Source organism: Puma concolor, chromosome C1 (genome assembly GCF_028749965.1).
Source record: "Puma concolor isolate L17-30 chromosome C1, mPumCon1.1.hap2, whole genome shotgun sequence".
NCBI classification, from domain to species: domain Eukaryota; kingdom Metazoa; phylum Chordata; class Mammalia; order Carnivora; family Felidae; genus Puma; species Puma concolor.
The window spans coordinates 72,104,473-72,131,120 of NC_141674.1; the positions used below are offsets into that span (position 1 = coordinate 72,104,473).

At 39.6% G+C, this 26,648-nt stretch overlaps 1 protein-coding gene across 2 annotated transcripts in view; it reads right to left on the bottom strand.

Moving 5' to 3' along the window:
- The window catches only part of SYDE2 (synapse defective Rho GTPase homolog 2), a 52,321-nt gene extending 35,138 nt beyond the window's left edge, over positions 1 to 17,183 (bottom strand). Inside the window, exons 1-2 of one of the 2 annotated variants that reach the window (XM_025912359.2) lie at positions 15,728 to 17,182; positions 4,952 to 5,635 (exon numbers count right to left, since the gene is read on the bottom strand). In XM_025912359.2, coding sequence (XP_025768144.2) covers positions 4,952 to 5,635; positions 15,728 to 17,033 — 1,990 coding nt within the window. In that variant the 5' untranslated portion in view covers positions 17,034 to 17,182. Of the gene's footprint in view, positions 1 to 4,951; positions 5,636 to 15,727 lie in introns of both variants that reach the window. The other variant, XM_086717437.1, reaches the window with a different exon arrangement.
- Positions 17,184 to 26,648: the final 9,465 nt, after the last annotated feature.

Below are 26,648 nucleotides of genomic sequence, written 5' to 3' on the forward strand. Positions count from 1 at the left end.
TAGGTTAAGCATCTAACTTCAGCTCAGGTCATGATCTCATGGTTCATGAGTTTGGACGCATTTGGCTCTCTGCTGTCAGCCCAGAGCCCACTTCAGATCCTCTGTCTCCCTCTCTCTCTGCCCCTCCCCCAACCCTTCCCTCTCCCTCTCTCAAAAATAAATAAATGTTTGTTTTTAAATAAAATATTCCATTTAACCTTAAACTTTCTTTTTTCTTTTAAGTTTGTTTATTTACTTATTTATTTAGAGAGAGGGAGGGAGGGAAGGGGGGAAAGAGAGGGAAAGACAGAATCCCAGCCAGGCTCCAGGCTGTCAGCGCCAGCCGGGCGCAGGGCTCAAACTCACAAACTCATGACCTGAGCCAAAATCAAGAGTCAGACGCATAACCCACTTAACTGACTGAGGAGCCACCCAGGGGCCCCTCAACCTTAAACTTTCAATCCCTCAGTTTAAAAAAAAAAAATGTATAAACTGACTAATCAATTTTATTTTAAAATGTGAAACTGTTCCTATTTAAGTGTTTAATAAAGCAAAATGAAAATAACTTCTAAAATCTATTATATAAGTTTAAACTGTTTCTTTAAAGAAACAATTTAGGGGTGCCTGGCTAGCTCACTCAGGACAGCATGTGACTCTTGATCTTGGGGCTGGGCCTCGAGCTTACTTAAAAAAAAAAAAAAGAATGAATGAAACAATCTATGATTTAAATTATTTAAAATTTAAATGAGTTTTTCACACTTCTCTAACTATTCCTTATAAAGATCTCTAATGACCCTAATATCAGAGGTTACTCTATGAAATACTACGTTTCACAATTAAAATAACAAAAGAGAGTATTAATTCATTTCAAAATCAATAGATTAAATGACCTTTCTTTTAAAGTGCTAATATAATCTCCCTCCTCCCCTCTTTATGTGTCCTAAAAACAAAGAAGTGGTTTCTTTATAGAGAAAGGACTATTTTAAGTATGCCTGCGGGGCTTTTCTGGTAAATAACAAATAAGAAATGGAATATTTGATAAACTAGACAAAGCATTCCCTTGTTACTGTAAATTGTAGTACAATTCTATTGGTTTACTGGCCTAAAACATTCTATAGTAATCAGAGTCCTGCTGTAGTCTACAATCTATTTTGTCAATGGCTTAAAAAGCTATCCAGTATATTAAATTGCTCTAGGTTCTATTAAAGTATTACGGAGTTAATTTAACATTTTGACTTTTTTTACACATCATGCATTAAATATTCTTACTGAAGTCTTTAACTATTAAAATGAAATACTGTGTATGTTAGCAATTTCTACTTCAGACAAGACTAAACTTATTAAAATAAAAATGCTTTGTTTTTATAAAACCCAAGAGCTGAAATACTACCAAATTCAATAATTGCTTAAAATTAAACCAAAATTATACTAATCAAATCACAGACTAGCTATACAGGGAAAGTACAAAATGAAAATCTTTGTAAATCCATAAACTAGGCTAGAATCAAGTGAAACTGGCACATTCCTTCAGCACCTAGAACAGTAACTGGCACACAGCAGAAATTGAGCGTTGATAGAGTAAATCTATTAATCAACCAACCAATTGTCAGTTGCCTGTAAAGTGGTAAACCTTTTAGGAAATATAATATAGTAATTACTATAATAGTTACCAGCCATAAAAACCCAGTAATGATACTAGTAATTAATCCAAATAAAGTGAAATAGATCATGATGACGATCACTCCTCTAGTAGTGGAAATAATCTATTAACACCCAACATAACCAGTCAAATAGATTAGGACACATCAACCCTATTAAATACTATAAAATTGGTAAACAATAATGTTAATCTACATGTAACAATACAAGATGAAAACATCAAGTGGAAATATCAAAAACCAAAAACAGGGGCACCTGGGGAGCTCAGTCAGTTAAGCATTCAACTCTTGACTTCGGCTCAAGTCATGACCTCAGGTCGTGTGATTGAGCCCCAAGTCAGGCATCAAACTGGGCAGGGAGCCTGCTTGAGATTCTCTCTCTCCCTCTCCCTCTGCCCCTCCCCTGTACATGGGGGTGTGGGGGAAGGGGCATGCTCTCCCTTTCTCGAACAAAACAAAACAAAAACACCAAAAACACACCGCTATGATCTCAACTAGATAAAACATAAATATACATATGGGACTTAATAAACAAAATAACAAGTCATAATTGTGTTAGAATGTTTAAAAAATTGTCAGCGATACTAAATATACTCAAGCTTTTTTATTTCTTGATCAGAAAATTATTTTGAAATTCAACCATTATCTTTGCCTATTTCTCAACAGTTCTCATTTTTGATGTTTATTTATTTTGAGAGAGAGAGAGCATGCACACAAGAGCGAGAGGGGGAGGGGCAGAGAGGGAGGGGGAGAGAGAGAGAGAGAGAGAGAGAGAGAGAGAGAGAATCCCAAACAGGCTCCACCCTCAGCGTGGGGCTCAATCTCACAACCCTGAGATCATTACCTGAGCCAAAATCAATAGTCAAATGCTTAACTGACTGAGCCACCCAGGCACCCCTCAACAGCTCTGTTAATACTGCTAAAGAAAACAGATCACTTTAGGTAACCTTTCTGATCAAACTAAAACAAAATGATGACATACAAATAAACTAAATATTTCCTTTAGTCAACTTAGGACTGTGCTTATTATATTTTAATAAGATGCTAAAAAGAAGAATAATACAGAGAGAGGAAACATAAATAACAGCTCTACCCTACTTTCAAGTTTTTGTTTTTGTTTTTATAATATCTGTTAGTCTTTCTAGGTTCACAATTTGCCACAAACATAAAATAATAAAGTTTGAAGACAGCAACTTAAATCAAAATATGTGTAACTTTACAGACACTGGCTTTCTAACTTTGCTGTTATTCTTATGCCCTCTTGCCTTTCCTGCATCATACAAACCCATCACTCTCTGCCATACTCCTGCAAGCTTCCCTACCACTCCAATCACAACCTGTATTCCAAACTATTATTTCATAAAGCATTTATTCCTCTTTCCATCTAGCTTACAAAAAAAAACCTACAAATTCTTCTGAAAAATCAGTCTACAATTAGAAATGCACACACACAATTTTTTTTTTAATTTTAAAAATGTAAAAAAGCAGGCTCTGCGCTGTCAGTGTAAGCCGGACGAGGGGCTCGATCTTACAAACCGTGAGACCATGACCTGAGGCAAAATCAAGAGTCCAATGCTTAACCGACTGATCCACCCAGGTGCCCCACTCACAAAATTTTTCATTACCTTCAATCCTAACATGGCAGTGGGGGGGGGGGGGGGGATACTTAACTTTTCTAGTATAACTTTTCAGTGTTTCTTTCAAACTGACATAATATAGTATACACTGTTATTTAACTCACTTTTTCTCTGATATCTCTGATATTCTCTGATATCATATATTATATGATAATATAACATTTATTCCACCTCCACATATCCCTGAGAAAAGGATTCAAATCCAAGTAATGTATTTGTAAAGCACATAATTATCAGCAAGAAGTGAGAAAATTCAGGGGCAAATCCAAGAACAATCAAGCCTGTTACTACAACAGGCAACTCATGTTTAATATCAGGAGAAAACTCTGGGAAATGCTGTAGAATTATGACACCCAGGGCATGAGAGAGCTGAGGTGGTTCTACACCAATTCTGGTTGGTGGGCACTCCAACAGTCACTCACTGAGGGGCACTCCTAGGCTTCCTGCAGAGAAGTTCTCTAACACTCCTGCCAGAATCCTCAAGCAGAGATGCAGATACTGATGTTTGGATGGAGGCTTTTCCCATCTAAATAAATAATAAATCCCAAGGGATAAGGACAAGATACTGACAGCATCTGTTATACGCCACATCTTTGAATATTCTGTATCATTTGAAATTTTATAAATTAAAACAACTTGATATAAAACAGAACTGCTTTCTAGCCAACATTTGATATTTGCAACTAAATATGCTCCCTGCTATTTCCTAGTGTGTCTGGGACCAAATTTTAAAAGAAGCACATCAAAAACTCAAGGCAATCAAGGAAGAAAGAAACCATTAGGTTGAACTATTTCATATAGTGTTCTGCAGATCAAAAACTGTCAATTTCATATGGTGCAACCTAATATGCATCAAACTTCAATTATTTCTTTTCTAGGTTCCAAAACTATTGCAACACCCACCTACTTGCGAGGTCTTTACTTTTACCTCTCATTTATTTTTTCTCTTCTTCCTTTCCTTTGTTCATGAGGAAATGTAGGCATGAAACTGTAAAGTAATAACTACTGATACACGGACTATACAACTTTTCAGCTACAGCCAGGCTAGGTATAAATGAATGAATGAGTGAATGAATGAATGAAGCAAAATTAGATTTACATAAAGAATATATCTTGGGGCGCCTGGGTGGCTCAGTCAGTTAAGCATCCAACTTTGGCTCAGGTCATGATCTAACGGTTTGTGAGTTCAAGCCCCGCATCGGGGTCTGTGCTGATAGCTCAGAGCCTGGAGCCTGCTTCAGATTCTGTGCCTCCCTCTCTCTCTGCCCCTCCCCCACTTGCAGTCTGCCTCTCTCTCTCTCTCTCAAAAATAAACAAACATTAAAAAAAATTAAAAAAAATTAAAAACAAAAAGGAAATGTATCTTTCTCTTCTGCACCTCATGATCCCACTCTTTCAACTAAGAGAAACTAATTAAGGACAGACACACTAACAGTTAGTGTAGGACTACCCCAGCATCTTCACCCCTTACAAAATCAAGTCTGTGACAGGAATAACTAAACCACCATCTATATACAAATATTTGTAAACGTTTTTGAAGTTTTCTTTATTTTTATGAAAACACACTCACTTTGTAAGGAAAAGTACATAGCTACAATAGACATCTATATTTAGTTTTAGCTACTGTCCAAGAATTGAATGGAAGAAGAAGAAAGGCAAACATGTGACCATCTTTACCTGCAAAAGGAGATTTCAACATGAGACTCTCCTCTACCATTATTCTTTCTTGTGTCTTGTGTCCAAGCCCTTGCTTGTACTGCCGCACGAGCTCTGTGGAGTGGATGGACTCAACAGGATTCACTTCATTTGACTGTGATGTATGAACCTTGCCTCTGTGTTCTGAAGAGTACAGCAAGCCTTCAGTGTACTGTTCTGCTTTCATTAGGTCTGGACCAGACAATACTCTCAAACTAACAGCAGGAAACTTCAGAACAGCAGGGTCTGCCTCACCAAAACTCAAGGCATTTGATATACCAAAGTCATCATCCTCAGGAATGGGGTTGTACCATATTTCTCCTTCATCATCTGCATCATTTTCCTCATTAAAATCTAAAGAACAATTTTTTGATAATGAAGAATTTGTAGCATTACACACCACATATGTACAGTATTCTTCAGATGATTTGAGGAAAGGTCGTGATAACTGATGTTTAGGTGAGATGGATAAATGACTTCTGTCTTGGCATTTCTTATTTTCTTCTTCCAGGTTAAAAGATCTCAGAGTACTCTGATATAGCCAATTGCGTTTCTTTGACACAGTGATGCTGTTAAGTGGCTTATGACCTCTGATTCCAATATTATCCTTCAGATCTTCAAGTTCTCTTCTCTTCACTGAAGACCCATAGACATTTTCAAATAAATCTGTTTCAAAGAAAAAGAAGAAAGTAAAACGTAATGCCTAGGATACCAGGAAAAACCAGTCACTTGAGATCAGTTATTAAAATACTATTTTTAACAATGGAATATTACTCAGCTATCCAAAAAGAATGAAATTTTGCCATTTACAATGAAATAGATGGAACTAGAATGCATTATGCTAAGCAAAGTAATTCAATCAGAGAAAGAAAAATACCATGACTTCACTCATATATGGAATTTAAGAAACAAAACAGATGAACATGTGGGAAGGGGGAAAAAAAGAGGAGAGAGGGAAACAAACCACAAGAGACTCTTAATGACCGGAGAACAAACTATGGGTTGATAGTAGGAGGTGGGTGGGAGATGGGCCATACCGGCACTTGTGATGAGCACTGGGTATTGTATGTAAGCGATGAATCACTAAATTCTATTCCTTAAGCCAATATTGCACTATATGTTAACTAAAATTTAAATTAAAAAAAAAAAGAAAAAACTAATATTTTTAAAGGAAAAAAAGAAGGAAAAGTAGTATTACACATTTGGAGACTAAAATGAAACAAGAAACATTTTGGCTTTTTCACTAAAAATAATTTTTATTATTTAGACTACTAGTAAAAGTGACATAAGAATTCTAAGAAAATGAATAAACAAACTCTAAGATTGTCTTTATAAACATATTTGGGCTAACAAAGATGTACCCCACGCAAAACACACTTAAGCTTATACAGAATGCTTTGTACACAGTATGACTTTAATACATATTTTGAATAATTTTATTTTTCTTTTTAAAAATTTTTTTATTTTATTTGAGAGAGAGAAAATACAAGTGGGAGAGAGAGAGAGACAGAGAACCTTAAGCAGGTTCCGTGCTCAGTGCAGAGCCTGGTACAGGCTAGATCCCATGATTCTGAGATCATGACCTGAGCCAAAATCAAAAGTCATGCTCAAATGATTGAGCCCCAAGTCTGGCTCTGTGCTTAATGTGGAGCCTGCTTAAGATTCTCTCTTTGTCTGTTTCTTTCCCTCTGCCCCTCCCGCACTCATGTGTTCTCACCCTCTCAAAAAAAAAAAAAAAAAAAAAATGAATTAAGGAATTCATAGTGCAATGAGGGTCATCAAATGCTTGATATGTGTTTGTGTTAATGTAATGTGATAAGATTTTTTTGAGAAAAATGTACACATAACATCAATTCCACATAGAGAGGTAAATGTTTTGCACATCCAAAGAACTGCATAAAGCAGGCTTCAATTACAGTCAATAAGCTAAATATATACCATAACACTAATTCACTAGGCATAGAAAGTTAAAACAGAACCACATTTCTAAAAATTTAAGATCATACTAAAGGTTTCTAAATTATGGAATTATAGTCCTGCTACTTCACGTGTATATATGGTTGATTCATCTTGTATTCTAGCAAATAAAATATGAAAGCCTAATAACAGAGTGATAAAAACACATTAAACTATGAGGAGCTTAGAAACAACCACAACGTTAGGTTCATGCATAATCAAGGCTTTCAGTAACCTTCCTCTACTGAAAAAAAAAGTCCCTTAAAAAATGTAAACTTGTCTTTTTTCATCCTAAATATTACCCAACCAAGTAGATTAATTTTTTAAAAAGCTAATGATAATTTTTAAAAATATCTCAAACACAAACTGGGTTTCAAGTTCATCTAGTTCAGAGGCAGGAATGAACTAGGAATCAAAAGGGAAGAAAGTTCCCGTGAATGTCTACTATGCCAGGCATTTACTTACTCAACAAATATTTATTGAGTACCTATTATGTGCCAGGAATGAGAGATAAAGCAGTAAGAAAGCCCTTAACCTCCACAAAAATGTTAAGAAAATGACTATTTCCCTAAGGCAGAACAAGTGAGGAATATGGTCAAGGTGCTAGCTGTAGTATTCAAATTTAAGTCAATCTAATACTAAAATCCATGCTCTTAACCTGTCTCCCCTATACCATGCTACTACCCACCAAAGGTAGGAAAGCAGGTAACCCTTTCTGAATGTGGCGATAGTATCAGTCCAGTTAACTGCTCATAAGGATTGAGTAATGGTGGAAATATCTTGAGAACTATATAACTCAGAAAAGTAATTTGCCCAAGATCAACTGGTTCATAAATGGAAGAAGCAGTACTCAAAATAAACTCTTATGACTCCAAAGTTTGTAGCAATACACCTGGGCTACTAGAAAAGAGATACACACCTCTACCCTCCAGGATTTAACATGCAAACATGTAACGAATATTCAATAAATAACTTGAATTAATTTAGTTCAATTTAATTAATGAAAAACGTGAGGATTCAAGTCTTTCTTTGGTTCTGTCTCCTTTAAAATTAAAGAACTGATTTAAGAACTGAAAATCAACACATACTCAGGAATCACTGGGGCTTCCGGGTTGTTAGTGGTAACATCTTTTTGCCAAGTGTACTAAAGTCCAAATCTATTTCACATTTAAGCCCAAGTCCCCTATTATTTAATAGCATTTCAGATGATCAAGGGACATTATTGGTAGTTTTTACACAATTATAAATTTGAAGCCAAAAGTATAAAATTATACAACTCATGATAGCTAGGAGTCACATATTATTTTATCATTTTCTCAGATGTCTCTCAGCAGATTCAAAATTTTATATAAATTATTTTGAGTCCTATTGAGTTTTTGACATACGTTTAAAGAAATAAACATGCTTTTACTTGTACTACACTCCAAGGAACTGTAATGACAAAAACAAAGCTACTAGCAACCCGTATTTAAGCAAATTGATATATCTATTGATGTAAGTATTTAATAAATGTGTAATATTAAAAGGAATAATTATACCATGAGATACAATGCAACTATTTTTCATGAAACTACAGACCACAAAAACTTGAAACCAAATAATCTGACTGCTATTGCTGAATAATTCAATATACTACATGATACTGAAGTTAAAATTTAGAGATAAATAGGTACATCATTATGATTTCTGATAAAGGCCAAATTCATTCATTTATTAAAACTGAATATAAGCAACACATTCAGGACCCTAATTTTAAACATTTCATTTTTATCTCAGGTAACTAAACAGATGCATATGAATGTAAATTACACAGAAAGCTATCTGCAATCTTCCATTTACTCCCTTTTATGCTAAAATTAATGTTAAACCCTACTGGCATAAATTTAAATTATCTTTAGCTCCTGTTAGCTTTACCTACAGCTATGTTCACTCACTCACACACACACACTCACAATGAAAAGAAAATATAAGTAAAAAAAGATATCAAAATAAGTACGCAAAGTTGCAAGTCAAAAATGTCTTTATTCTCTTATACATGTTGTGGTATAATTAATGAAATGAGTAATTAAAATAACTTTACTTTGAAAATCCGTAAGAGAATGCAGAAGTGGCAATTAAGTTTTTCACTCAGAAAAATATCCTACATAGTAGTGAACTACTCAAGCCAATTTTTTGTCCTCAACTATTATTTCATAGTAAATCAAATGACTTACTATTACTAAACATTTAACTAGTGCCCCACCTCAAAATCATCAGCAAACTGAGAAATTATGGATTTCAACCTTCACTGAAATTGTACAGTATATACAGACATCTTTTCATCATTTAAAAAAGCCCTACTGCAGAAACAAACTTTGTTGCTTTTGCTTACATCTCCTTAAAAAATCCTAAATAAAAGAATTCTTACAACATTGTATTAGAATTTAAATAAATACAAGCAATCCTGCTTAGAGTCAAACCTGGCAGCCCAGATGAAATGACTAGAATAAATACAAGCCTTAGGTTTGTACATGAGTTTTTATATACATGTGCCTTTCTCTTTTCCAGATACATCTAAGTGGGGAGATGGGTACAATGAAAAGGAAGTAAGTTATTTTTCTGTTTTACGTTTCCTCCCTTGTGACTAGCAACAAAACCCTTAAGAAAAAAAAGCTGTGTGCTAGCTAGCTTTAGGGACAGTAGAGAAGAAAACTCTGAGACTGTTTGCAGTTCCACAAAGTAAGAGGGAACAGCAAGACAAAGATGCACAAAAGAAGGGCAGGATAAGTAAGTGTCCCTAAACAGGTGTGTGTTAGCTCTATTGCCAGTGTTCTTCAAGGCAGTACTCCTTACCTTCTGATCACTTCACTCTCTATCCAGAATCCTAATGATCTGCGCAAGGTAGTATTCTCACAAAGCCTGATTACCTTTCTCTTGGTAACAGCTAACTAAGCACCAAACACTGTACAAAACAGATTATCTTTTTTCATCCTCACAGCAACCTGAGGGCTAAGTGACCTGTTCCAGGTCACAAGCCTAGTCAGTGATGGGGTCTGATCAGACAACTAGAGGCTCTATTCTGTTAACCAGCATACTACATAGACTCCTCTCTAGTAGATTCCACAATCTCATGCTTATTGGTGCAAGGTAAGACCAATATGAAGGGAACTGCTTAAACTTGTCACATGTAAGCAGTAAGTATAAATATACATAATAAAACTGAAGCTGAAAGACCTCAACTGCTTTGTTCTAAATAGAATTTAGTTTAAGTATCAAGTATCAGAATAAAGTAGAATGCTTCTTCAAAACTGTAATAAATGTATCAAGATAGGTGATTGGGGCACTGGGAACTCTAGAACCTTGCTACTCAAAGTACATACCAAACAGCCTCATCTACACTGGAAGTTTGTTAAAATGCAGAATCTCAGGTCCCACCCCCCACACCTATAAATCCACATTTTAACAAGATTTTCAGAGTTTGAAAAGCACTGCTCCATAACCACACTTTGAGTGGCAAAGGTCTAAAAAATAACCTTAGTGATTCTCAAAAAATAAATTCCACTTACAAATGTAGGACTTTCAAATCAACACACTATTTTCTGCTGAATTTGTAATTCTCAGAGTTTTCCTGCCACCAGCAACTTCAATGTTCTGTGGCATTCTTCCAAAAAAAAAAAAAAAAAAAAAAAAAAAAGACAACTGAACTTGCTTCCAGGGCCATAATGGCAGAATTTCTCAGAGAGGGATTTAAAGTTAGAAGACAGCCAAACATTATATGCCTATTGATATTAATCATGAATAGGGCTAATGCATAAAAGAATTTGTTGAAAAAATTCATAAAGATCATGTAGATCATAAAGAAATTAGAGCTACAAATACTGCAGGAAATAGAATAGATGAGAATCTGCATTATAAATCTCAACCTAACAAAGTATAATGCATGAAATCACACCAATTAATACTATTTTAAAAGAATTACCTAAAATTTTCAGACAAAATATTAACAAGTTACATGCCCTAATTTTTTTCTTTCACAGATCGTGTAGCAGCAAAAGTAGAGTCAAGGTAGGCTAATTATTTTTTAAGACAATAAAAGGCTGAAATAGCTTAACCTAGTGCCTTTGAATTTATTCCTGAGTACTATATGCTAATTAAATATATTTATAAAGACTTATAATGAAGTATAGTTGGCAAATAGATTAAAATTCCTTTGTAATCTATGGCTTGCAGAAACTTGACAATATCATGTGTAATGACTTTAGATTTCTTAAATAATCATCTCAATTAAGTACAAATTGGCCAATCTGTGAACATCACACCCAAAACACCAAATCATTGGCATTATTATACTATCTAAAGTTTTAAAGGTTCTCAGTAGGAGACAGAAATCAAAACAAAACATCATTTTGGCTTCCAAAATGAATTTAAAATCATTCCAAATCATTTAAAAATGATTGTTATGTGGTCTCAAAAATTTTCAAAATACCTAAGTATTAGATAGATTAGGTATCTCCATCCCATTAGTTATTCTGTTATAAATTCTTTAGCTTCATCTTGAAAGAAAACATTCTCATAAATAATACTGAATAGAAAAGTGTGATATAAACCTTTTGGTGTATTTAACACCTTTATACAATCTAGAATGAATTACTTCATCTGGAATGCCCAATTAATTTTTTAGAAAACATGATTTAAGGGCTCTTGGTGGCTCAGTTGGTTAAGCACCTGACTTCGTATCAGGTCATGATCTTGCAGTTTGTGAGTTCCAGCCCCGAGTCAGGTTCTGTGCTTACAGTTCAGAGCCTGGGGCCTGCTTTGGATTCTGTGTCTCCCTCTCTCTCTGCCCCTCTCCTGCTTGTGCTGTCTCAAAACTAAATAAACGTTAAAATTTTTTTTAAAAAAGAAAAAGGAGGGGCGCCTGGGTGGCGCAGTCGGTTAAGCGTCCGACTTCAGCCAGGTCACGATCTCGCGGTCGTGAGTTCGAGCCCCGCGTCGGGCTCTGGGCTGATGGCTCGGAGCCTGGAGCCTGTTTCCGATTCTGTGTCTCCCTCTCTCTCTGCCCCTCCCCCGTTCATGCTCTGTCTCTCTCTGTCCCAAAAATAAATAAACGTTGAAAAAAAAAAATTAAAAAAAAAAAAAAAAAGAAAAAGGAAAACAGGATTTTTTTTTCTTTTAAAATTTTTTTTTAATGTTAATTTTTATTTTTGAGACAGAGAGAGACAGAGCATGAACAGGGGAGGGGCAGAGAGAGAGGGAGACACAGAATCGGAAGCAGGCTCCAGGCTCCGAGCCATCAGCCCAGAGCCCGACGTGGGACTCGACCTCACGGACCTCGAGATCGTGACCGGAGCTGAAGTCGGATGCTTAACCGACTGAGCCACCCAGGCACCCCGAAAACAGAATTTAAAAGTAAACGCTAGAGGGGTGTTTGGGTGGTTCAGTCAGTTAAGTGTCTGACTTTCACTCAGGTCATGATCTCATGGTTCATGAGTTTGAGCTCCGAGTCTGTGCTGACAGCTCAGAGCCTGGAGCCTGCTTCAGATTCTGTGTCTCCCTCTCTCTCTCTGCCCTTTCCCGGTTCACACTCTCTCTCTCTCCCTCTCTCTCAAAAATAAACACTAAAAAAGATTTTACTAAAAAAAAAGGTAGAATCCAGGTAACATCAATCTTAACTAAAGTAAACATTTAAAGGTGAAGGTTTAAAATAGATATACTGATTTTTTTTAAGTTTTTTTTTTTTTTGAAAGACCGAGAGAGCAAGCGCGAGTGGGGGAGGGGCAGCGAGGGAGAAAGGGGTAGAGAGAGAAAGAGAGCGCATGCGCGAGCGAGAGAGAGAGAGAGAGAGAGAGAGAGAGAGAGAGAGAATGAATGAATGAATGAATGAATCCCAAGCAGGTTCTGTGCTATCAGTACAGAGCCCAAGGTGGGGCTTGATCCATGAACAGTGAGATCATGACCTAAGCCAAAATCAAGAGTCAGACACTTAACTGACTGAGCCACCCAGGCGCTCCTAAAATAGATATATTCACTTAAAAATTATCTTAATAGGCCACCTGGGTGGCTCTCAGGGTTAAGCCTGGGACTCTTGATTTCAGCTCAGGTGGTGATCTCACCCTTCCTGAGGTTGAGCCCAACACCCATCCCGGACCCCCATCCCCACCTGTATCTCCACCCATCGTGGGGCTCTGCCCTGAAGGTGAGAAGCTGCTTAGGATTCTCTTTCTCCCTCTTTCTCTGCCCCTTCCCACCTCGAGAGCACTCTCTCTCTCTCTCTCTCAAAATAAATAAATGAACATTAAAAAAAAAAAAAAACCCTATGAGAATTCCCCCATCTTCTTTGCAATTTTGAGGTAGTTACCTACCCTCTAAACCTTGTTGAAATTCCATTCATCTCCTCATTTCAAGCAACTTAATATAATTAATTGGATCAGGCCTCTAAGGAACTTTAGCATGTGTTTAACCTCATATAAATAGGGGTTTTGGAGTCATTGAGACCTGAGTCTGAATCCATATAATAGTTTGAATCCCTACACTAATATATACAAACCATATAATACTAGTTTGTGCCACCCTGGGTAAACTTCTTGACTCCTGTTTCTTTTGTTGTTGTTAAATGACAGGTGTCATGGGGGGGGGGGGGATATGCAGGGGGATTATGAGAACCACATAAAGTATCCAGATGGTTTTAATAAGTTCAACTAACCTTCATGAAAAATAGTTAAAAAAAAAAAAACAAGATTAACTCTCCAAATCTATACCAGATATGTAAACACTACACAAGTTATTTATATCTTTCCTAAAAGATGATTTGAAAGGAAATAACATCTGAGAAAGTTATTTAAACCAGAAATAACTCAAGCATTTGCTTAGATTTCTTGTAAAATATCTAAAATACTATCACATAGTAATTCTAATGTTTCATTTTAATTTATTTTACAGTTACCTCAATTTAATTAGTTTCTCAATGAAAAGAATCAATGAATTCATTCTTGAGCATTATTACATTTATTATTACTTTTAAAATCCTTGAATGTTTATTTACACTATAACTGAGGATCTTAAAGCCATCAGATGGTAAATGTTTCCTTTGCAACAAAAGGGTAAAAAAAAATTGACTAAAATTTTATGCAGATTTTTGTTATGGGTGAAATTTAACGATCTTACAAAGAGTTAACTGAACCAAGATCATGGGAAGTAAAGATATAGTAGCAATAAAATATAAAGATTACAAATACTTTACTCCTGCAAATACGTATTTTTTTAATGTGAACTTAGCAAGTACACCTCCCTTTACAAAAAAAAAATGTACATTCTGTTATCCTTTATTCAAAAGAAATGGAATAAGTTTGGGGCACTTGGGTGGCTCAGTTGGTTAAGCATCCAACTTTGGCTCAGGTCATGATCTCACAGTTTGTGAATTTGAGCCGCTCCTAGGGCTCTGTGCTGACAGCTCAGAGCCTGGAGCCTGCTTTGGATTCTATGTCTCCCCCTCTCACTCTGCCCCTCTCCTGCTCATTCTCTCTCTCTCTCTCTCCCTCCCTCCCTCCCTCTCTCTCATCCCCTCTCCCTCTCTCAAAAATGAATGAGCATTAAAAAAATATTTAAAAAAAAGAAATGGAATAAATTTGAGGATAAATAGGATAAAGAAATGGGATAAATTTTGACAGGTATGGATTAGAGATTTATAGACTCAAAAAAAAAAAAAAACTTTTCAAGTTTGTATATGCTTTAAATGAATCATTTGATTTGTCCTCACTGTGCGATTACAAGTTTTGTGAACTTTGTTTCTCCCCAGTTTTGTATTTATTGGTTAAACAAAGTTAATGTGTATAAACCCCAGTCCTGGAGGATTTGTAATTCTTACCAGAGAAAATGCTAAGTACTGTGAATCCTTTTATATATCATAATTTAATATTTTTTAAATTAATGACATATATGTCTTTTTGTTCACTAAAAGTCTTTGTATTTAAAATTGTAGTTCAAAGGATCGTGTTGTTTTGGACTCAGTTTGAAAGTACTGTCCTTTCAGAAACGAATTTTTACTATTGACAACATAATTACCATATATACTTAAGTTCACACATGACTTTAAATGAATGCACTTTCTTAGAAGTACTAGACATCTTTCTCTTGATTAAAATACTGGTGACCTTATTTTTCCACAATAAAAAGATTACTCACTTTGTTGGGTTTTTTTTTTTTTCTTTTGTTGTTGTTGTGGAAGGGAGGAAAGGTGGAGAGGTGAAGTACGTGAAATCCTAGTGACTAAAAAGAAATTTTGGTTGGTAGTTTGGTTTGTTTTTGGGTTTGGTTGTGTGTCAGTTGTGTGCACGCGGGCCTGGGAGAGAGACGGAAAAGAAAAAAGAAAACGTGTAATGAGTAAAATGACAGTTTATGAAGCCCATAAAGTCTCCCTTGAATCAAATTCAAATTCACAAACTCCACAAAGTCTACGGATTTGCCTAGAGCCATAAAGAATAAAAATGAAGGCAGCACCGCCCAACTCTGTACAAAAAGCGTGTGATGAACTTAACCTTTACTCAGTGTAGTATTCAGGAGTATGCACGCCGGTTTATGGAAGAAAAAACAAAAACCCCAAATTCCTCATGCCACTGTCTTTTAAGGGGAGGGGGGAGACAAAACAAGCGAATGCGTTATACTAAGTAACCTGGTGCATTCAGCTGCCACTTACGTGTCACTTACTTTGGCACCGGCACGTACCTGTCTGCAAATGCATACCTTTCTCTTGTCTCTTAAGACAGAAGCCCAGTTGGTAAACATTAAGACTCAAAGAGTTAGCATTCTGATCGCAAAGTATCCTACCTGTTAGCGTAATTCTTTGGTCTGGAGGCACGGAGAGGACTTGGCTTTCACGCATTTTCAAGGCGCCCAGATTTGGAGGGTTCGCCTGCGCTCCAGAGATTTTGGGGGATGTCCCACGGGAGCGACCCTTCATTCCCAGGGACAGCAGACGTCCTTTGTACATCCACTTCTGCAGCTTCTTGACTGTCACCGCAGGAGGCTTGAGGAAGGGAAGCCCCTCCTGGCCATCTCCTTTGCGGCTGCGTGCCACAGCTGACCCCGCAGGATCCCTGAAGGGGCTTCCCGTGGAGCGGCCGGGGTCCTTGGAGCAGGGAGGCCGGAGGCCGGAGGGGGCCGCGGCCGGGGCGCTGCCTCCGCTCCAGCCGTCCATCCCGCCTCCACGTGGCGGGGGCTCGTCCAGGTCCCCGCGCGCGCTGCACCTGATCCAGCTGTCGCTCGGCCACCGCTGGAAAGAAGGAGGCTTGGCACCCACCCGGAGGCTCTCGAGGCTTCTGCTGCAGGACAGCCGCATCCGAGGAGTCCGCAGGCGGCCTCCCCCCGACTCCCTCGGAGGAGACCGGGGCGGAGACACCTGCTGCCAAGGGCGGCCACCGCCTCCCCGCTGCCAGTCTCGGGGGCAGGCTCGGCGGTCCGCAGCGCCGCAGGGGGAAGGCGGCTGGCCCAGAGCCCGGGCTCCCACAAGGCAGCCGCGATCCGCCCAACCCCTGTCGTCCCGCCGCGCGCCCGAGTCAGGGGGCAGGTCGTGCATGGCCTGGATCAGCAGATAATAGGCCTCTCGCAACTGGGTCTGCAGCCTGCCTGTCTCCAGGCGGCCGCCCTCCGCCCCCGGGGAGGAGCCCGCCGCCGGGGGAGGCGGGGGCCACCGCTCCGCCTCCGCCCCCTCGGGCTCGGGCGCCGACTGGGAGCCGCCGGGCACGTTCTCATAGTAGTCGGCGTCGTCCTCCTGCTCGGCGTCGTCCTCTCCGCTGCCTTCGGAGCCCGGCGGGGCGCGCAGAGAGGCGCGAGTGAGCCCGCCACCCGAAGAGACGGCCTCCTTCCCGCCGCGCGGCCGAGGCCCGAGCGCTCCCCACCGCTCCGGGCGCCCTCCCGGGACCCGAGCCTCGGGGCCCCACGCCTGAGGCGACGGCGGGGGCCGCTCCAGGCTCGGCAGGGCTCCACCGGCGTGCTCGCACGAGGAGGCGTCCGGGGCTACCGCGGAGGCCGCCACCGTAGCTGCAGCCGCCGCCCGGAGCCCGAGCCCCCCGGCGGCGCGGGGACTCCGCCTCCCACGGAGCCTGGACAGCGTCCTCCTCAGAGGGTCCGCCATCCCCTCCGCCTCAACAGCCAGGCTCGCCCCCGCTGCGAGAGGAGGACGGAGCCCTGTTGGGGAAAAATCTGCGCTCGCGGAGGCGGCGACGACGGCGGCTCCCCATGACCGGCGCTGGCCCTCGCGGGCTCCTCACATACTTGGCATAACTCTGCCGCGGGAAGGGGTGGGGGAGGGCGGCGGCGCAGCAGAGCGCATGCCCCGGAGCCTCGGGCCGCGACGGGACGCGCAGTCTGCGGGCGGCTGCGCTGCGTTCCCTGGGTGGGCGCGCGGCGCTCGGCGTGCGGCGGGGCGGAGGGCAGGGCAGGGAGGCCCGCGAGAGTGAGCTAAAGTAGACGCGGGGAGGCAAGGGGAAGCGCACGGAGCGCGCTACGGTCGGAGCGTTGGGGAAGGGGGGTAACAGTGAGAGGTGAGGCAGAAAAAGAACGAGCAGGCAGGTGAGTCTGGGCTGGAAGCCTGCAAAGTTTTGGAGAAAGGGAAAGTGCTCTCCTAGCTGCCACCCCGTCGCCTTCACCACCCTCCGTCCCCATTGCCACCAGTGCACGAGACGTGTCTATTACAGCAAGTTCTAGCTTGAGAGAAAACAAGGATGGGTTTGACGGACCCGGTGTGAGTACAGGTGTATCTCACTTAGTGTAATGTGTTCTAGAAACGTTCCAAATCATTTTAATGACCCCGGGAGCTAGCTATTTAAAGGAAATTTGCAGCGAAATTCAGTTAAGAAGAATCCTTTTGTCCAAAATATCGCCACACGTGTGTCCCTATTTTTCTTTTTTTAATGAATGCATGCTAACACAATTCTGATTATCAACCAAAAATAGTGCCCCCCCCCCCATCACCCTGCTAACGCTGCATTTTAATTAAACTTGGTTGAGAAACGATTGGGTTGAAATTGGGAAACAACTTTATTTGGAAATACCAATTCCCTCTCAAAAACATTAAATCCTGTATTCTGTGTTAACTCCGAGTACCTTGAGTTGCCACAGATGAATGGACCTATCCCTGATCGGGAAGAATCAGGGTTGCTATCACCCCTGATTTCAGTTACATTTTTTAGTGTTTACATATTAGAAAGGGCCCTTGTCTGAGCAGCTCATGAGTGTACTCCTAACTCCCAGCACAGTACCTGCACATAATAAGAACTCAAGAAATGTTTGTTGAATAAATGAATGCTTGCATAGCTAAATAATAGCATTTAGTCCTGGGGCACCTGGCTGGCTCAGTCCATAGAGCATGGAACTCTCAGTGTGGTGGGTTGGAGCCCCACGCCCCACGTTGAGCATAGAGATTGCTTTAAAAAAATAAGAAATAGTTCTAACCCCATTTCCAACTATGTTTATGTAAGTTTTTCTTTCCCCACCAAAGTCTTCAGTCTCGAAATGTGGTTTGATATATATACCACCTTCTTTAGTACCTAGTCTCTGCCTCCTGGAATAATTTTACTTGCATGTCTATTTGCAGAAATCTTATCCATCTTTTTAAGACTCCACTCAACTGTTTTCTCTCTGAAGTCATCTCTGATATTCCAGAGAGACATGACCTCTCATCCTTCCCAACTCCAAGAGTACTTTAGTCATACCCACTCATAGTATATTTGTTGGGTTTTGTTTTCTACAAAGCATGCCTTATCTCTGGTACGAGAAAATTCATAAGCTCCTTAAGGGCAGACACTATTTATAATGGGCTTTGGTATTCTCCACAGAGTAGAAGTATAGCATCTTATATATGTGATAAATATTTTTAAATTAATGTCAGTTTTAGTTTAGAGGAAACAAACGGCTTCCATTTCCAGTCTGTTGCCTCTCTCCACTAGTCCATATTGTATTAGTGTCATTTTAAAATTATTTCAATGATAAATAAGAAATCGTTTATTAAATAATCTTAATCCTCATCTAGTAAAATAGTGTGAAATGTTAAACTATAATTTGCATGCATTACTATTTATAATTCTAGGTATTTCTGTTCCATGGAGTAAAGGCTATTTAATGAATAATCAAGACATAAAATTATGTCCCAGTGAAATATTCCCACAGGAAATGACTGACAGTAAATCTGCCAATAATGGTGTCTATAAACACAATTTGATCTCTATCTCAGAAATTGTTTCCATTCCAACTCTTGGCTGCAAAACCTTTTTATTCTTTGTAAGTTAACAGAGTTGTTAAGAGTACTGTAAATTGCATATATGTGTAAAAATGAATACAGAAATATAACCTTGAAGGTCTAGGTTGAACTTCGTCTTTAATTCAACTTGTCAATTTGTTGAGTTCAGGAATTATAAATACATTGGCCAATATCAAATACTACACATTGTTCTACACATTACTCAGAACTAAGTCTGATGCTGCATTGCACAACTGAACTTAATGCCACTTTGAAGCTGAGGATGTTCTATCACATAAATCCACAGTTTTTAAGAGGTGTTTTAAAGGGTCACAACAATTTAATAAGGCAGTCATGGCTATATGACACTAATGACCTTAAAAATGCAAATCCCGGGGGCGCCTGAGTGGCGCAGTCGGTTAAGCGTCCGACTTCAGCCAGGTCACGATCTCGCAGTCCGTGAGTTCGAGCCCCGCGTCGGGCTCTGGGCTGATGGCTCAGAGCCTGGAGCCTGTTTCTGATTCTGTGTCTCCCTCTCTCTCTGCCCCTCCCCCGTTCATGCTCTGTCTCTCTCTGTCCCAAAAATAAATAAACGTTGAAAAAAAAAATTAAAAAAAAATGCAAATCCCACTGTACTGTATGTGTGTTACACTTCGATAAAAAGTTTATAAAAATGTAACTCTATGAAGGCATTACCCACAGAATTTACATTACACATTATAATTAAGACAGTGACAAGATACAAACGTAAGTTATACTTTGTAAAATCCTCTGTGTTTTAACAGTTTTGCCCTATTCCCTTGGTTATCTCAATTTCATATATTTCTATGTAAATTAAATGGTGAGAATACATTTTCCAGTGTTTGTACTTGTTTCTCACTGACTTGGAAATCATTTTGATATCCTATGAATTAACAACTATGTCGGCACAGTCACAAAAGATGAAACAACTGTGGGATAATCAGGCTCCAGTGAGGCAGGAAGCCAACCTAGGGATGGGGTAGTACTGACTCAGTCTGGGAAAAGGGGTGGGAAGCAGGGCAGGTTGAGACAGAGGACTAAGTTTAACAGTAATACAAGAGAAATGTCTAGGTATGTTATGGTTCTTTTCTTTTTTTTTTTTTTTAATTTTTTTTTTCAACGTTTATTTATTTTTGGGACAGAGAGAGACAGAGCATGAATGGGGGAGGGGCAGAGAGAGAGGGAGACACAGAATCGGAAACAGGCTCCAGGCTCTGAGCCATCAGCCCAGAGCCCGACGCGGGGCTCGAACTCACGGACCGCGAGATCGTGACCTGGCTGAAGTCGTACGCTTAACCGACTGCGCCACCCAGGCGCCCCAGTTATGGTTATTTTCTAAGCAATTTAGAGTATATTTCTGTCTCACTGCTGTTCAGTCTTCATTATACTCTTAGTGGAACCAAAGACAGGTTTAACTCTGGCATTTGCCCTGTTCTCTCTCCCTAAACTGCCTTTAGGGATCCCCTGGTGTAGACCTGCTTGGTCTGCCATGCAGTTCCATCAATATTGAGTTAAAAAGTGTTTTACCCTAACACCACACTGCCACTGCCCTGTGAATCAAAGATGGCATGTTCTCAATACAGCATTTTTTACTGTTAATTTTTTTTGGTAATTAACATTATTTGGTAATTGGTCATGTCCCTTATCCCCTACCTTTAGCCAAGGGAATAAAAAGGAGGGTTTTGCCAAATACATATGTATTTTCTAATGTTTTAGGATATACACTATTTCAGATTCTCTTATATATTTAGGATATGTAGAGTAACTTCCTCAAGGTCACCATAATAAGTGAAGAGAGATTCAAACCCTATTATCTGATTCTAAAACCACTATAGCCTACAGCCCTAGAACGTTTCCCTGTAAAGAAAAACAGAATACACGTTTGCTATAATAGTACTTGCATTGACTTGAAACTTTGCTTTCATGAATTATTTAGTTGGTCACCTTTCAGAAGAGTTTAATATTTTATGAGCTTTTGTGAAATGCAGCTGAACAGTGGAAAAATGCTTGTTGAAGATTTCAGTGCTTTTCTGTGCAGTCCTCTTCAAAGGTGTTAGAACTAAATCCTATGATATATTCCCATATAACTACAAATACTAAGCCTCAATGTGCAACTGCATCCTGTAAATGTAGTCTAACTTTTAAAGTAGGACAAACTACAATTAAATACATTAAAGGCAAAGTATATACATCCTTAAAACCATAGGAGCTCTCAGATAAGCCGCTTTTAGAGGTGCAATGATGGTATAGCCTCCCTCCTAAATGACTTTTATCTCAGAGTTACTCATATTTGATGAAAGGAAGTAGCTTTTTCTCAAAGCTGTTCATCTAATTAAAAGAATTGATGGAATATCAACATTTTTCATTCTGATGAAATACTAGATCTAATTATGGAGCTAGACAAAAATCACCAATGGCTATTCACATCACAAAGAGAGAGTTGGCCTGACATTACATGGCCTATGGTCAAGTGAAGTATTCTTACCAAAAATGAACCTGGGTTTGATCAGCCTCAAGATCTGACTACCAATTTTCAGGAATTGCAGAGAACAGAGGAGCATGTTAAATAACACCATGGGGATGCAATTATAAAATCCAGACTATGGGAAACTAGAGGCCAGAAGATTCAGTTTCTTCAACCTATTAACCAATTGCAATGTATGGAGTTTTTTTGTTTGTTTTAACAGGAATCCAATTTTTAGAATAGATCTTGGCAACTATTTAAAGCAACACAACTTTGAGGGTAGCCAAATGATTTCCATTAAAGGGATAGCAAGAGAATATTGAAATCTAGGTCTAAGAACTGTAATTCTAATCCAAATCTGAAGTGGCATAATAGAAATTATATGAAATCAGATAGACCTAGTTCAAATCCTAATCCTAATCAGTCATACACCCTAAAATCACAGATCATGGCGAGTTCTCATTCGTCTTTGCCAATTCCAGCTCGTTATTCCTCCTTCCTCCCGAAAATCCACTTTTCATTTGAAATACATGACATTAAACTATACCACCTGCTGCCTCTGCTTTTTGTAGTCATTTGCCAACTACCCCTTCCTTCATTCTAGCGTCTGCCTCACTAAGTCTCTGCCATTTTTCTTGACATCACTGTTGGTGATTTAGTTATTTACAAAATGGATCCATCCAATACCCTGACCTACTGGTTTTTTTTTTTTTTTTTAACTTTTCTAATAATCTTATCCTCCACCCACCTCAGCCATGCAGTCTGAGTCATACATTAGAGTTTGTCATAACCAATAACTGCAAACTCTCTAAACACCACTTCCTATTTTCTAGCTCACTCCTGCCGGCACTCGGTCTCCCACAATATTTTGATCCCAAAACCCCTCCAGCCAATCACTCGTCTTCTGTCCTTTCTCCTCCCAGTTTAGATTGCATAGTCCTTTTATACACACATCCTCAACTCTCTTGTCCCTCTCTCCCATTGTCCTACTTGGCGAAACTTCAACCCTGGTTACAACGAACTTCACATTGATACTTGGATGACTTATGCGGCCGGAGAAAAACATGTTACGGACTTCAAGTGGTCCCTCAGTGCTGCCAGACAACTCCACTAAATATCCTTAGTCCATTCATTCTCATCTCTTTCACCACCCCCTCCTCACAGTCTGTTATCACTTTTGTTTTTGTTACATTGAAAGAACAGAAACTTGGGGCGCCTGGGTGGCGCAGTCGGTTAAGCGTCCGACTTCAGCCAGGTCACGATCTTGCCGTCCGCGAGTTCGAGCCCCGCGTCAGGCTCTGGGCTGATGGCTCAGAGCCTGGAGCCTGTTTCCGATTCTGTGTCTCCCTCTCCCTCTCTCTCTGCCCCTCCCCCGTTCATGCTCTGTCTCTCTCTGTCGCAAAAATAAATAAACGTTGAAAAAAAAAATTAAAAAAAAAAAAAAAGAAAGAACAGGAACTTTCAGGAGAGAACTGTCTCATCCTCCCACCACCAGATCTTCCAGCTGGCATTATTTGCACTCTGCTACTCCACCTGCCACCTTCTTATGACAGACGATGCTGCATCTGTGCCTACCCGAGGTCAACTCTCCACCCACCTACCTTTCTCCTCTCCTTCCTGCTCTCATTGCCTTCCAGTCACACCAGCTTCCTTGTTCCTCCAACACACCAAACACACTCCTGCCTCTGAGACTTTGCATTTGCTGTTCCCTCTGTGTGCCTTCTTCCCTCCCTCCTTTCAGGTCTCAACTCAAATGTTACCTCCTCAGAGAACCCTTCCCTCATCACTTTCCCTAAAATAATACCCTTGATACTTCTATCCATTCATTTTGCTTTATTTTTCTTCATTGTACTTATTACTAGTTAATATTATATTAGATGTCTATTTATTTATGTGACATGACCACCACCCCCAAATGCCATAACCCTACTTTATAGAGTATTTCTGGCATATATAGATGTTCCATACATATTTGTTGAGTGAATGTGTGGTTTTCATGCCCAAGAGCAACTTAACATATATATGTTTCCATTTCCTCCCTGGTAAAATTGATTGCATTTTTCCATGGGGTGTTGTTAAGAGAAATAAAAGAGGTAACACAAATGAACCTTGAACACATTTTGCTAAGTGAAAGAAGTCAGTCACAAAAGGCCACATATTGTATGATCTCATTTATATGAACTGTCCAGAATAAGCAAATCAATAGAGAAACATTAGTGGTTTCCTGGGGCTGGGACAAGGGGGGAATGAGGAGCTATGGCTAAAGGGTGTGAGGTTTCTTGTTAGGATGATGAGAATGTTCTCAAATTAGATCGTGGTGTTGTTTGCACCGCCTTGTAAATATACTAGAAACCACTGAATTGTACATTTAAAATGGTGAATTTTATGGTAAGCAAATTATATCACCATGTTTTAAACCAAAGAACATGATTTTCCTGCCCTTTTAAATATTCTCTCAGCTAATAATCATGGGAAATGTCAATGAAAAAGAAAATGTTTTGGGGAGCCTGGGTGACTGTCAGTTAAGCATCCCACTCAGGATTTTGGCTCAGGTCATGGTCTCATGGTTCGTGGGACTGAACCCTGCTTCGGGCTGCACATGAACTTAGGGCTACATGAAGTTTCCTTGAGATTCTCTCTCTCTCTCTGCCCCTCCCCCGCTTATGTTTTCTCTCTCTCTCTCAAAATAAATAAACTTTAAAAAAAAAGAAAAAAAATTTAAAGTAACCTTTAAGAGAAGATTGCAGATGCAAATAAAAACAACTTGAAATGTGTTTCCTTGGATATTCGCTGTCAGAAATGTTTTCTATACCAAATCCCACTCTTTCAATAGAACTTTCTGCATATTCAACAAATAAATACAAGTGGCTTGGTATTAAAAAAAAAAGTTTACTTTTTTTAATCAGTTAATAAGCGGGTTCAAATCTACCCTTACAAAATTAAATAAACAACCTCAACCTCTCACTTCCACCAAAAAAACCAAAAACATTTTCAGCATTTAGAAATAACTTCCTTTAAGGGCCCCTGGGTGGCTCAGTCAGTTAAGTGTTCAACCCTTGATTTCAGCTCAGGTCATGATCTCACAGTTTGGTTCCTGAGATTTAGCCAATCGTGAGACTGAGATTGGGCTCTGGGCTGACACTGTGGAGCCTGCTTGGGATTCTCTCTCTCCCTCTCCCTCTCTGCCCCCTCCCCTGCTTGTGCTCTTACTGGCACTATCTCCTGGATGTGTACTTTCTCTCTCTCTCTCTCAAAATAAAGAGTTAAAGAAAAAATAACCTCCTTTCATCTCCTACTGGAAACTCATAGTTCTTTCATATAAACAAAACAAAAGAGCATTACTTACAAGCAAGAAACTACTGAGAAAACCATAATTAAACTGAAAAAGGTAAGTAAGTAAACACATATTTAGCCTTTTGTATTCTTTTACTGGAGGATTTTCTCTCAGGCGCAGAGTAAGGAGCTACATATTACTTAACATTTTGGAATAGCAGGGAACCAATTTAGGGGAAAAACAAACCATAAACTCCCTGATAATGTCTCTCCAGATTAAAAATCATCTTCTGATTATTCAATTATATGTAAAGACGAAACTTCAGATATGCACTTATTTTTTAGTTATTTCAGGTAATCCTGAAAGTATGCTAGACTCTTTTTATTATACAAAATTATGCAAAATAATCATATTATTCTCCTCCCAACCTCATTTTTATAACAGCACACGTAACTATTAATACCCCCATGGTTTTACTTTAGAAAAACCAAAATTGTATTTCGGTTTCTAATTTAAACCGTGGCAATGCATCAATTATGACGCATACAAGAAAAGGGAAGGTAGTATATAAAAGGATAGAAATGTCCATTCAGTGTAGAAATGGTAGATTCCAAGAAATGCATTTCAAGTGCTGTATGGAATGTATAGTTGTGTCTTCCCAAATTTTATATGTTGGCCCCTCAATGTGATGGTATCTGGAGGTGGGGCTTTTGGGAGGTAATTGCGTCGTGAGGGAGGGACCCCGGTCTGATGGGGTTCGTGTTCTTATAAGAAAAGGCACCAGACAGCAGATTCCTCTCTGGCAGACCAAGGAAAGTCCACGTGAGCTGTCTTAGTGCCTCTGGGCTGCTATAACAGAAATATCAGAGACTGCATGGCTTATAAACAACAGATATTTATTTCTCATAGTTCTTGAGGCTGGGGAGTCTAAGACAAGGCACCAACAGATTTGGTTTCTGGCGAGAGCCCACTTCCTGGTTCATATAGGGCTGACTTTTCTCCATATCCTCACCATGAAGGAAGGGGTAAGGAAGCTTTCTGGAGTCTCTTTTATAAAAGGGCACATGGGGGACTCCGTCAGTTGAGTGTCTGGCTCTTGATTTTGGCCCAGGTCATATTCTCAAGGTCATGGGATGGGGCGGGGGGGGCCTGAGCATGGAGCCAGCTTGGGATTCTCTCTCTCTGTCTCTGCCCCTCCCCTGCTGGAGCTCTCTCTCTCTTTCTCAAAAAAAAAAAAAAAAAGCAAAAACCAAAACAACAACAAAAAACACCACACACAAAAACACTAATTCCATTCCACCTTCAGGATCTAATCACCTCCAAATACCATTCAAATATGTTGGGCATTAAGATTTAACATATGTGGGGCGCCTGAGTGGTTCAGTCAGTCAAGCGTCTGACTCTGGCTCACAGTTCGTGAGTTCGAGCCCGCATCGGGCTCTGGGCTGACAGCTCAGAGCCTGGAGCCCGCTTTAGATTCTGTCTGCCACTCCACTGCTTGCACTCTGTCTCTCTCATTGTCTCAAAAATAAATAAACATTAAAAAAAAAAAAAGATTTAACATATGAATTGGGGGGCACATAAACATCCAGTCTGAGCACACAGTGAGAAGGCAGTCCTCTGCAAGCCAAGGACAGAACCCTACCAGAAACTGACTGCACTGGCACCCTGACCTCGGACTTGCAGCCTCCAGAATTTTAAGAAAGTTAATTTTTACTGGTTAAGTCACCCAGTCTATTGTATTTTGTCACAG